Source organism: Leptinotarsa decemlineata, unplaced genomic scaffold (assembly GCF_025532065.1).
Source record: "Leptinotarsa decemlineata unplaced genomic scaffold, Ldec_3_MD MMD2_tig00001064_RagTag_RagTag, whole genome shotgun sequence".
Lineage (NCBI taxonomy): Eukaryota > Metazoa > Arthropoda > Insecta > Coleoptera > Chrysomelidae > Leptinotarsa > Leptinotarsa decemlineata.
The window spans coordinates 7587622-7601368 of NW_027412558.1; the positions used below are offsets into that span (position 1 = coordinate 7587622).

The following is a 13747-nucleotide window of genomic DNA, read 5'->3' on the forward strand; positions in this document are numbered from 1 at the left end:
TCTAGGAAATTGAAGATACTGTGCAGCATATTTCCAACTTTTTTTTTATAAACGAGATTTTTCAAAATTAGAGGACATTTTGTTTTTGCTTCTATTATCCTTATTTGTCTTTGTAGGTATCAACGTCTGTTTTAGGTAGAAACCTAGGAAGTTAATAATTCTACAACATATTCACACTTTTTTTGTAAATGTAATTCCAACAGAAGTAATGGGTTTGTTATACTCCATGATAAAAGAACATTTTGGTTCTGTTCTTGCTTCTGAGCTCCTGGTTTGTTTTTGTAGGCATTGACGTCTGTTTCAGATAGATACCTAGGTAGACAATAATACTGTGTATGTTTTACTTCAGAATAAAAGAATATTTTACTATTGCCACTTTTGTAGCTTGAGTATCGACTTTTGTTCCTATTTCTACCTGTAACTTTTTTTGGTAGAAATGTGGGAGATGTGTAATAAGTCAATATCTTTCAGAAACTATCCATGGACAGTCAGTCTTATTATGACCCTTCTAACTCTAATGAACAAAAGTTTGAAGTATACATTGAAAGAAAAACCAAAAAATTTCAAACCTATACACAAAACTAAACTTTGCATAAAACTGCGATACCTTGCAACTTAATTGAATCTCAGATAATAGGGAGAAGCATTAGTCTTGCAACTGAAGCTGGGGTCTGAATCTTCGAAAAGGTGTCAATCATTCTTGGTACTATAAATTTTATTATGCAAAATAATCTACATTCAAGTAATTGCATATATGAAATGATGATTTGAACCTATGGAATGAGTATTTATTTTCATTACAAATATTTTTGGAAGAGATCACCCTTACACTCCCACGTTATGGGGTTGCATTTTGAGAAGCGAGGATGATTAGCCGGATAAGGTCTATGAACTGGTCCAAACTGGGATTTCACTGCTGTAGGTCGAGTCCTTCAAATAATAGTTATTCAAACAAATGTACATGTTTCACAAGTGTGAATTACCATCGACTGAACTTGTAGAATTCAGTTTTTGGAGAAGGAAATTCAGTATCATACATAGTGAGAGAGGTACTTCTTGGATCCTGCTTGTCACAATCCCATTCTTGTTTTTTGCAGTCGGTTAATCCAAAATTACTAATGTTTCCCTGTATAGCAAAAAAATAAGTGTATAATTATGACTAAATTTTGTTTCTTACATAGCTTTTAAGGTATTCTTCTGTAGGGTCAAATCTTTGAAGTCTTGACATGTGAACTCTATCAATTTCTTTGCTATATAGTTTTGGAAAGTATTCAAAGGACAAATCATAAACTGTGGCGAAATTATCATGGAAGTTTGGAAATTCTTCACTGGATTTCTCTGGATAGAAAGCATGCCCCTAAAGGAAAAACTCTGTATTATTTTGCTTTTTTTTTATATTTTTGTCACCTCGGCTTTTATATGGGCATCCCACACCACTGACGGAGGATAAGTGGTGTATGGTTTCCTTTGAAAATCATCTGAATACTTGGAAGTATGCTTGAATCTGCTTTTCTGATAAGAACACTCTTCTTCAAACCAGTTTCCTACCAGTACTTTATTATTATGATAATTTTGCGGTTTCTAAAAATTGAATCTTATAAGAATGCTCGATTATTAATACTTCTTACCGGTAATTTCAGTCTTTCTTCCTGCATTTGATGTAAATTGTATTTTGAGTGATAACAAAATTAATTTCGATAAAGATTTCTATATTTGAAAAGGGAAATTATTCTGTGAGCTTATAAATATTGACAATAGATGTCAGCCAGCTCAATAAAGACTATGGCTAATGTCATATGACTATGATAAAGAGGATGGCTCAGTTATTATTCTCAATTATATGGAAATTTTATATGATTTCTCCGGTAGTCTTTGGCAGTTACATATTTGTTTTCCACAAGGGATATGAATATTTTTGTTATGGAATGTATATATTTATTCAAACAGACTTTGGTTAAAAACATATTATTTATGTTATCAACTCGATTAGCGTTTTGGCCTTTTTTAATGATGTATATATTATTGCATTTAATACCTGCATTTGGGGTAATAGTTAACAAAAATTATGGAAATTTCGGAGATGTCAACTATTTTAGTTTTCAGAGCTAAAAAATCTTTATATCAATATTGATTGACGAGCTGAAAATTAATCTTCAACTATATATGACAAATTCCAGGTGACTATTATATTTTATTACAATTTAAAAAATCAGAAATATTTTGATTTGTGATTCAGTGGGAATTCTGGCTTATGTGGTGGAATTGGCTCATACACTTCATTGTGAGATTTTCACTAAATAGTTCATAAAACTACAACATATTATACGATATATAGTTTCTTCAAGAGTATTTGATATGTTATTGAACAAACTATCCTATAGTCTACTACTTTATAGATACAGATATTCTTACCATCACTAGTAGTAGAAAAATACAATCATATATAGTAATTTATTCATGCGTTAATTGAATCCTGATTATTTTTCCATTAACTTTTAATTCTACCTTCAATAACTGATTACAGTCAACTAGTCAAATTTTGCGCTGCACATCAGAGATTTGGATGAAATATCAATATGAAATAGTGAAAATATAGTCACCAACCTCTTACAGTTCTCAATACCATCCTGATTTAATCAATGTCATAAACAATCGCTAAACTTGGCGAACCTTTTGACGCATATAATTGCCGCTTCAAAATTTCAAGATATGGAAACAAATATATTTTTATGTTTGCTTTTCTCGTTCTAGGTCATTATGCAAATAGTAATACTCAAGGACAATATTTCAGAACATATTCATTATTTTTGGATAATCTGGATTCAAAGCTGAGTAATCATGACATTTTGGTTTTAAATTTTAATCATTCAATGATGCTTTGTACTGTACGGTTATCCTAAATCCCGTTCCATAGCTGTGTGCAATTGCGCAAGCGCTCAGCAGGTGTATTCGCTGTCAAATCAGCTGTTTGTGTACAATTTTTATTAATTTGTTATGATTGAAAATATTAAAACTTAACGTGAATGGTGAATCGAACGAGTGTGAAATTAACATAATTTTTGTAGTGGTCGGTGAGTTGTATACATGAATTATTGAACGGGAGGGTTTTTATTTAAAATTCATCGATTTCTATGAAAAAAATGGTGATTTTTTATACCAAAAGTGTTCAGTTAGGCCCAATTATAACTGGTGATCGGTTATTTTCATAAACTTTTACGTAAAATCATGCTAAACTCCGACGTTAATTCATTCGTGAGAGTCGCCTCTATGTCTGTCGTCATGACGACCATCTCAGTGTCCAATTCCACAGATTCGTTTCTTTTAAAAAATAGTAAATTATAGTAGATGAAAAAATGGACGAGCCGCCGGTTACTGACGAAAATTGCGATACAAATATTAGTCCAACGTCCGAAGACGTGGACGAAGATTCCTGTCAGTTTTTAAAATGCACCCCCAAGGAAAACCCTCCTCCCTATCACGACCCCCTGATTGAAGGCGAGGATATTCCGGGGCACGTTTCTCTGAGAAGGACCCCCAACAGTCAAATTCATTCAAATGGGAATCAAGCCTGCCTTGGAAAGATATTTGTCAAACAAACCGAAAACGGAAGTTGGCTGCTTCGATGGGACGTGGAACGACAAACTGAAGAGGATTTCATAGCACTCTGTTATGAAGGTGAGTTTTTGTCGCTTTCAATCTCGCCTTTTTATCTGTCAGGAATTTCGTCATTATGCCTTTGAAATGCAATTCCGTGAACCGGATGTTTTTTGACCTTTACTTAATTCTACGATCGTTTTATGAATAAATTATTTGTGATTATTTTCTGGGATTGCTAAGTGTGATGCGGTGACAGTGACGTGCGAGGACAAGAATCGCGGCTTTTGAAAGAGGATTCTTGTCACCATTTATATTTTCTGAAAGCACATAAAAATAATTCGAAAAAGGCTGGTGAACAACAAATAAGTACACAGGAAGTACACAGCATTTTTTTGAAATATTGTGTTTAATTATAAATATATTGGGTTGCTGAACAAAACAAGCCGTTATCAGTAACTGTATAGGAAAAAGTGAGGAAACGTCGATTTTTGAAAGGTTGCACTTCTTTCTGTTTTTTGAGACCTTTTCATGACAGAATTTTTATATGCACATGCGTCAGCATCAGACATCTATTTCGTGCTGTTTCTTGTAAACAAACGTGTTAAAATTTCCGAGTAGGTACCTACAAATAAAAAACGAAAAAAAACATCAAAGGAATCACATCTTATTCAAATAAGTTAGAAAATAGTAATATAATAAGTTTTCTAAGTAGTTGAAAAAGAAAATTTTAAGAAACTATTATAATATGTATTTATGACCGGGATATTATAAGCTTATATCGTCATAGTTACGCTATCAATAAAGAGGGTCATAACTCCCTTGGGACATTATTGATTTTATAATTCCCTTTACCTTTCACAAGTAAAAATAAATAGAAATGAAAACTGAACCATATTTTATTTATTCACGTCATTACAAATAATAAATGTACAATTTTGAAATGTTTCCTGAAAATTACTTCCGCCACTGGAAACAATTTCTTCTTTTGTATGGCTGGAGCTTCTGTTCACTACAGTCGAGGTACCTGCCTCTTCTGATGACAAAGTAGACAACATACGCGCCGTTTTATTTCTCATAGAAAATTCCTTACCAGTTTTTGAAAATATGCCAGAAATACAGTTTCAGTGACATCTTTTGGCATAACATTTTTCCGTGTCAGCCAGTCCAGAAATATCTTGTATTCTTTTTGGTATACAGCTTCACTTTTCGATGGAATTAATGATTCTCTTGCTTGTTCAGCTTTTTTCAAAATATCCTCCATTATATTTGGGGTAGAAAACACGTTTTCACCGCAAACACAGCTTGATAACAAAGTTCTGTTTATAAACAAGTAACATAGCAACAACCTAGCAACAAGAAAACTCTACTATAATCAACGGTACCTGATTCAAATATACCGGGAAGGTAATGAATTGGTACATTTTTCCGTTTCAAAAATGAACAAAATTTTATTGAAATCGGTCAGAAATAAAATTATCTATGTACCACGGGAATTAATGAGCCTTAATAACCTCAGGCAATTGCTGTCCCTCGGGCCAGAGGTCCTCGGGACGCAAACTTTGCCATCGGTAATTAAGGCCCTCCTAATTCCCTTGATACATAAATAACTATAACTACCTATCCGAAAAGGAACAAAAACGCTGTTGCTATGGAGTTTGTAAAAACGATACAACATGTTATAAATCATTTTAAACTAATACTATCAAATGAACTTTTACAAAACCTTGATTTGAATATCGCGAGAAAAATAAATAAATCATATTCGAAAGAAAATTTTCGAAATGCAGAAACAATTTGGTCGAAATGACAGAGGTTTTTAATCGATTGATGATGTTACGAAATATAGATACAGAATACAGAAAACAGACACTTTTATTTGCTTCCTGCAATTTAGCATGTAGTTTATGATTATTAGTGGAATGACAATATTTTCGAAAGTATAATCTTAAACAGGTAAATGTGAGGTAAAATGTTCGAACTGCTGACCACAGCACAATATAATACAAAACGAAAATTGTCGACTATTATCGTCGACTCACTGTATCCCCTTGAAATGTGCGATACTGTTTCCAAAACTTTATTATTGTATGGAAGCAGGTTATCACTGAACATTCAGATGACTCAGTAGGTCTTTAAAATTACACATAAGGGCTGTTGAGGTTGATTGTTAACCGTCTTGGGGATGAAAATGGCTGAGTCAAAAATGCCGGAAAAGAGTTTTTCACTTCAATGAAAAAATTTGCGTCTCTTTGCGTTTCCGTAAAATGTTGATGCAGATGCTGATAAGGGTCACTCTGTATAAGTACATTCATTTATCTGTGGATAATCTTATTTAGAAACACACAAAACGTTTTACTCAAGTGACAGGCGATACACTTAATCTTAACGTAAGTCATCCTTTACTTTTTTACGTAGCGAATTTAAGCAATAGGTATATTTCAAATTAACGATATAGTGTAACCTACCTTCCAACAGCTCCCTTTAATAATATAGTTAGGGAGCTAACTAATTTCGTTATTCAATAATTATTTCTGTTATTTCTGTTTATATATGAATCACAATAACTATATATATATATAAATATATAGAGTATATATAGAGTATATATATATATATATATATATATATATACTCTACTTTCTCTGCAATGCACAATTAGTCGCGATCCTTTGTTTGCAGGCATGTTAGGCGTACACATTCTTGAACCATCAGTCCACCCTTTCGTAACTGTGTCGTGAGTGTCATACCAAGATTGTCCAAATAGAAAATTTGCCGTTGTTCTTGTCTGTATTTAGTTATTTGTTCTAAGTATTTGTTACGCAATTCCACTATTCTTCTGCTTTCCAAAACTTATTGAAGTTTGTTTATTATTTTAAATCTAAATCCTAGTTTCTTTATCCAATTCTGAATAGTTGTGTCTCAGCAGCTCACGTTATGGCCGGAAGTATTCAATTTCTTTCTCATGATTTCAGTAGTAGGAATCTCATTGCTTTTGTAACAGTCGTACTTATATTGTTTTTTTCCATGATTTTATTAGATGAACATCTAAAGGTTTTGGTAATCCTGTATCACATCGCGTCTTGCGTTCATAAGATTTGTTTTTGACTATTTTACGTACAGTTGAGAAAGGAGTTTCGGTCAAATCTGATGTTGCTTGTAATAGTTTGTTTCCCTCGAAACCAAACTTGAGATGTAGATTCTTATATTCCTTGAAACATACTCTGTGTTTCAATATTCAAATGCATCTGATTCTTATTCACTGGTATCTCTTTTTCGCATTATTCACCATCACTATTGGAATCACTACACTGGAAAAAGTCTACATTGTTATCACACTCGTTATTACTATTAGTATGCCACATTTTAAACAGATAACAAAAATTTAAAGTAATTATAACTGGCACGACGGCGATAACCATCCCCACATTCACCGATTTCTATTCGTCACCATAACATCACTTCAAATTTAATTTCATGACTCTTCAACCAATCATGAAACTCGGTTAGTAAAAATTATCCGATACGAACTGCCAATTCTACAGACCACGTGGACTAGTTCGGAGCCGGTTCATTTCTATGTTTTGTTTTTTTTGGCCTTCAAGAGTGCCGCCAACTTTAAGAGTGCACAATATCGTTTATTTCGACTTTATAGCATTAATTCTTATCTAATAAAGTATCTTAAATACATTGTGCATTTAATATAGATCAATATGACCTTTTGCATCATGTAATTTAAATGAATATTTTCCAAGATATCAGGTACAGATTTAAAATGCAGGGACATAGCGGTTACGGCGGTGCCGGCCAGAAGGCCAGCGGCGCGTATCTTTCAATGGTGCGTCAAAGGCCGCGCTTCGCCCTTTATGATTAGGAGCGATCGAACGCGTTTATATGAATATTTAATATCAGCATTGCACCCGTGCGCAGCCGGGGCGTGTCTCTAGTTCAATAATAAAAACTCACATTTTCAAAACATCTCCAAAGCAAAAAATACTGCTACATTGAGTTTGCATTGAAAATGCGGACGGTTGAATAAGAGTATCAACTTTTTGACGTAACTTCTTAACTTCTTGGTACAATATACAATTCCATTTAAGAAAAAATCAATTGCGGTACACCACACTTTTACTAGACACTCTTTATATTGGATTATATCCCAAAAAACCCATTTTATTGTAATCTAAAACTCCATACGAATTTTTTTTGGTAATTTCACTGCTAATAGAAGCTTGATGTTACGTACACTGTATATCGAAAACTTGCTGCCTAAGTTTTTGTTGTTTTGGTTCCCTGAGTGGTTATTTCGGGCATCCAAAGAAATTTTTTAGTATTTCACTGGTTTTATACGTTTGAAGTATTTACACTGTGTGTTTAGGGGCAAACATTACATTACATCATTTCATGCATATAAAGCGCTATGGAAACATTCCAAACTCAAGGAAGAAACAAACAGGTTCCTGTTGGATCTACTAGTCTACTACTAGCCAGATAGAAGCAGCAGATACAACATCCAATAGCAATTGCAAATACTATTATTATTTTTCGTTTAGTATCGAGGATAAAAATTAAATGGTTCTTGGCGAGCTGTTCATGATGCTACTTTTCTCTCGACTTCTCTTGTCCTATCTTGTTAAGAGATGACTTTCTTGTCTTGTCTCGACCAAGATGACCCGATCTATTGTCTTGTCAGAAGACGATTTTTTAAGCGTTCGAGATAAGAAAAAAGGAAACAAGATACTTGATATTATACAATTCTGAGTCCCCGGCGAATCCGCCATAATTTATAATATGATAGGATGAATGGAACCATTCGGACGTGTTTATCATTTCTTATTATAGAATCATCTGTAATTGCCTTAGATAAATCATAATTATCATTTCCCATATCATTATCCCATTTAGAAAAGTGTCCCCTCTTCAAGTTACCCTGTTTAGGATAACTCACCTGCTTGATTTTGAAGAAAAACTTCGGAGATTATATTTGCCATTTTTCATACATGAAGAGTCAAGTCGTAAGTATAGAGTAGTGTTGTGAAACATGTATTTGTTTGTACGAAAAAACTCATGAGATATACGTAAATATTCCCATTGAAAAATGATGATGTAATTTCCTATGAATTATTACTTACCACTTCTCATTTGATCCATGGTCTATATCAAGTTTCAATATTGAGTTTTGGTAGTGTAATTTATCTTGGATGATGATTATCTTATTTTCCAATATTTTGCTGGAAAATAAGAAAAATAAAGCCCACACAATAAATCTTTTCCCGATTATTAATGCCGGCACGCCTCTATACAGGGTGTAACTAAATAAGTGTAAAACATTTAAGGAGGTGATTCCTCATCAAAAAAAAGATAGGATTTTTCATAAAAAAGAAATTTCATCCCCTTAAAGGGGGTACATAAAATTTGTATAACACTTTTTTTCACAAGCACTAAAAAAGTTACAATATTGAAATTAACCTGACGTTTTGTACTACCAAAAATACACCTAGCCAGGAATTTATTTGGTTTACCCCATGGTTGTAAGGGGTGGAAACCGCAACCCATGAAATTTGTTTCCAATGTAACTTTTTGTCTTATTATTTGTTTACCATTTAAAAAATTATTTCCGATAGCCTGTTTCATTCTAAACAAAAAATGTCTCTTGGGTTTTTTGCCCAAAATGAACCAGTTCGCAGCAAAAAATTATTTTATGAACAACTACAGAGATACATCGTCATAAATGCGAAAATACGAAGTGACAATTAAATTGGTATGACGCTGTCAGTTTGTGAATTTTCGAAATTGAATTAATACTAATTGTGTATTGTTGTTGTTCTGTTCTTAATTTGTTACTTTAATAATTCACTTGTTAAAATGGCATACACAAATGAGGAAATGGCTGATATGCATTACGTTTACGGTCTGTCGCAGGGGAATGGGTTAGAAGCTTCTAGAAGATATGCTGAAATGTATCCTCAATGGCAGCATCCTTCACATAGAATGTTTGCTCGACTTCATCAACGATTACGAGAATATGGTTCATTCGACGAAAGAACGCAGGATTGTGGTCGCCATCGAGAAGTACGAACACCACAGCTTGAGGAAGCAGTACTTAATTTGATTGAAGAACAACCTACTACCAGTACTAGAAAGATTGCTTTCCAGCTAAATGTTGATCATATGACGGTATTTCGAATTTTAAAGGAACAACTCTTATACCCTTACCATCTGCAACGAGTATAGGCACTGTTACCGCAAGACTTTCCGAACCGTCTTGAATTTTGCAACTGGATGCTGGAAATAATTAGAAGAAATTGTGACTTTCTGAAGACGATAGAATTCACAGACGAATGTAGTTTTTCTCGGGACAAGATTATTAATTTTCATAATTACCATATATGGGCGATGAAAACCCTCACGCTATTGTCGAAACTAACCATCAAGAACAGTTTTTTTTTAACGTGTGGCATGGAGTTATTGGGAATGATTTAATTGGGCCTCATTTTCTACCTCCTCGATTAAATGGTGCATCCAGTACTGCTGGAGGAAGTTCCTTTGGGCGTCAGAAGGGATATGCTTTTTGTGCATGATACGGCTCCCGCCCATTTTAGTCAAGTAGCACGTCAGCATTCAACTGAAACATATGCAGATCAGTGGATAGGTCGAGAAGGACCACAGAACTGTCCCGCTCGATCCCCGGATTTCAATCCTCTTGATTTCTCTATTTGGGGCCATTTACAGCATTTGGTTTATCGTACTCCTGTTCGCGATGTAGAGAACTTAAGAAACCACATCATCGATGCGTGCAGGGTAATCAGAGAGACTCCAGGAATATTTGAACGAATACGTGGCTCAATGCGAAGACGTCCAAACGCATGCGTAATTATTTACTATGATTTCTACATGTGTGTTTTGTTATTAATAAATTATTTTTGTTTATTACCCTTTAATCGTTTAATGCAGGTACTAACTACAAAACAATAAATCCAGTTTGCATTTATGACGATGTATCTCTGTAGTTGTTCGTAAAATAATTTTTTGCTGCGAACTGGTTTATTTTTGGCAAAAAACCCAAGAGACATTTTTTGTTTGAAATGAAACAGGCTATCGGAAATAAATTTTTAAATGGTAAACAAATAATAAGACAAAAAGTTAAATTGGAAATAAATTTCAGGGGTTGCGGTTTCCACCCCTTACAACCATGGGGCAAACCAAATAAATTCCTGGCTATGTCTTTTTGGTAGTACAAAACGTCAGGTTAATTTCAATATTGTAACTTTTTCAGTGCTTGTGAAAAAAATTGTTATACAAATTTTATGTACCCCCTTTAAGGGGCTGTATCTTAACAAGGGATGCTCCAGTGAAGTTTCTTTATATGAAAGATCCTATCTTTTTTTCGATGAGAAATCACCTCCTTAAATGTTTTACACTTATTCAGTTACACCCTATAGTATTGGAACTTTGGAAAAAGGGCTCGACTGGTGCAATCATTGTGGCGATAAAAAATTATAAGTAAGTTCATTATGCATGAAATATATGTTCAAGGTACAACGGAAAACGGTGAGAGTTTTTTATTACTACACGCTTTATATTAGCTTCACCTGTATGTATGTATGTTTGTTTGTAACTTTTCTTTCCCGTTTGAATGCTTGATCTATTCGCGGGTAGATGGCGCTGTACGTAACCTCCTGGATATGATTCGAACTCACTTTACTGCTGCCTTATTTGTAATCCTCCTTTGCGCGCCTGCTGCCTTGGGCTTGGTTGCTGATTTTCAGGCTCTCTCTCTCCGGAATCGGAAAATATCAATGGTAATTTTTTTTAGACAATTTACGGCTGATTGATCCCAAAGTTTAGATAAAATAAATATAGTTTAAAAAGACTAAAAACACGTTTTTATAGTATACGAAACTGAAAAATGAATAAATAAATATAGTTTAAAAAACTGACAAACACGCACAAAAGTTAAAATTGATTTTTTTAAACAAGCTTAAAACAATAACTAACGAAAAATACTAGTATTATTGTGAAAAAAGCGTGGGCGCTTTTTGCCATATTTTTTGTATATCAAGCGCCCACGCTTTTTTTCACAATAATACTAGTTTTCCTTCGTTATTGTCCTGAACTTATTTAAAAAAATATAATTTTAATTTTTTAGTTGGATGTTCTTTGATAACCCGTTTTTTAGTTTTTTAAACTATATTTATTCAGTATCAGTAACATTTTGAGAAATTTTTCCAAAACTTAAAACTTATGGGTTTGATTGAGGTCCAAAATATAATTTTGTAGCTAATTTTCCAAGCCGAAAAGTGTGGGTAACTTGTTTCATTTTATCTCTGAACCTTCTGTACTTATTGTTTTTCGTTGGAAGAAAATCACAGACTACTTTTCCGTTTTGGAGTCCAATTCTTTTTGAAGACAGGGTTGACAAAAATTTTGGAAGTTCAATGACAGTAAAGTTGACTCGGCTAAAAGTTTGTGAAGAACACTCGGTACATTAATGGGTGTAGGTAATATTCATAAATTTTCCCGAAAATTTGTGGTTCGAAACGCCACTCTGTCCCCTGCAGACATAAATTATAGAAAAACAGACTCGGTTAGAAATCGAGTTTATTCGGCAAATATTTGTACAGCGTGTTTGCGCGGCCTTGGCACCTGTATTTCTGGCTGCGAGTTTAAACGGTAGTGTCAATAATACCGCTTGGACTTCTACTCTACACACACAGAGATGACGTTTTTATTTGTTTTTGGGATTGGTGGAAAGTAACTTTACCTTTAGAACGTAGGGGTTGTGTTTGTTCTTATTCGGGTGGACCAGGTAGGTAGTGCCGGTGAAATTGGTGGTGAAATGTACGGTATTTTCGTTTTTCGACTTCACTGTTATAGTAACGATGACATTTTTTTGAACATTCCACACATGTTATTTTGAACCAATCAAAATACGTTATTGTGACAATTCACCATGGCAAAGGGGAAATTTTTTTCTCGTGGGATATCCAACAGCGAATTACGCTGGAATTTTTTTGACGTTTACAGTAACAGATCATTTTTGACAGATTGGTTATTATATATATATATATATATATATATATATATATATATATATATATATATATATATATATATATATAGGAATCACACGTTAAAAGGTAAGACCTCGTTAGTCCTTAGCTCGCACAAGTTTCTCAACTTCTGAGAGTTGTCGTTCGTATGGGGGCGGCAGCTGATTAACGGAAAAACAGATTTTAAAACAGATATATATATATATATATATATATATAATGTGATTTTCCATCACATTTTCTTACCGAATTTTCTCACCGAATACCATGCGAGGTCAAATTAATATCCGGAAATAATTTGACCTCTAGTGGTATTACTAGTGACAATTTCCGAACCATAATTTTCGTAGAACCCTCCAGATGAAAATAATTTTGATTAATAGGACTAAGCTATAATTTGACGCTTACCTTTCTTTCCAATTGCTGATTTTCTACATGTTCTTTTTTACCACTACCGTATTTATATGTTATATCTCTGTCTGTTACAAATTATTCAATGGATTTCAACAAACTAATACATCAGAAGAGGAAGAAGTACCAGCTCGTTATAAAAGCATTGTTATTCTGTCAGCGGTTTCAACGGAAAATACGTGATTACAGAAATTTTGTCAATAATGTAACGAATTAAAGAATTAACTGTCTTAAACAAATTTATTTTAACAATATTTCACTATGAATATTACTGGAGTTTTTTCCCAACACCAAATCGTTATTTTTAACACCTCGACACGTGTTTCGATCACCAAGTGATCATCTTCAAAGAGGAAAAAAAAACTCCAGTAATATTACTACACCAAAGGTTCCAAACAGTGCATCATAAATATTTCCCTATCACAACTAATTTATGTTCGAATTCTTTATTTAAATGCACGATTCGCTTTCTGAATACAGACTGCTGCTTGGAACGGGAAGCGGCCTTTTTATATGGGCGACAATCGCTCCAGATCTCTCTAAGGGTTTCGGCACTCATCTATACCTTTCGCGATGGTTCGCGATGAGTCATGTGTTAACTGGCTGAGATATCGGTCAGGGCCGGCTTCAGATTCGTTACAATAATAATATTTGGGGTGATGAAACCACATTTACAAATTGGTATTTTC

At 33.8% G+C, this 13747-nt stretch overlaps 2 protein-coding genes across 2 annotated transcripts in view; one reads left to right on the forward strand and one right to left on the reverse strand.

Moving 5' to 3' along the window:
* Positions 1-694: 694 nt before the first annotated feature.
* On the reverse strand, positions 695-1750 carry LOC111507828 (uncharacterized). Its single transcript, XM_023163191.2, has 5 exons — positions 1629-1750; positions 1408-1581; positions 1178-1357; positions 984-1126; positions 695-930 (listed from the first exon to the last, which is right to left on the reverse strand). Exons 1-5 carry the CDS (start codon positions 1653-1655, stop codon positions 798-800), a joined length of 657 nt encoding a protein of 218 aa, XP_023018959.1. The 5' UTR covers positions 1656-1750; the 3' UTR covers positions 695-797.
* Positions 1751-2933: 1183 nt separating this feature from the next.
* Positions 2934-13747, forward strand: part of Hecw (Hecw ubiquitin protein ligase) — a 263186-nt gene continuing 252372 nt past the window's right edge. The window contains 1 exon segment of the mRNA XM_023163118.2: positions 2934-3675. Coding sequence (XP_023018886.2) covers positions 3354-3675 — 322 coding nt within the window. The 5' untranslated portion in view covers positions 2934-3353.

What these genes read in the sequence shown, in the direction of transcription:
- LOC111507828 (XM_023163191.2), bottom strand. Translation starts at nt 1,655, where the DNA reads ATGCAGGAAGAAAGACTGAAATTACCG. An exon ending in AAGAAAGACTGAAATTACCG is followed by an intron (nt 1,582 to 1,628) that starts GTAAGAAGTATT and finishes TTCAATTTTTAG; the next exon opens with AAACCGCAAAATTATCATAA. An exon ending in TTCTACAAGTTCAGTCGATG is followed by an intron (nt 931 to 983) that starts GTAATTCACACT and finishes TATTATTTGAAG; the next exon opens with GACTCGACCTACAGCAGTGA.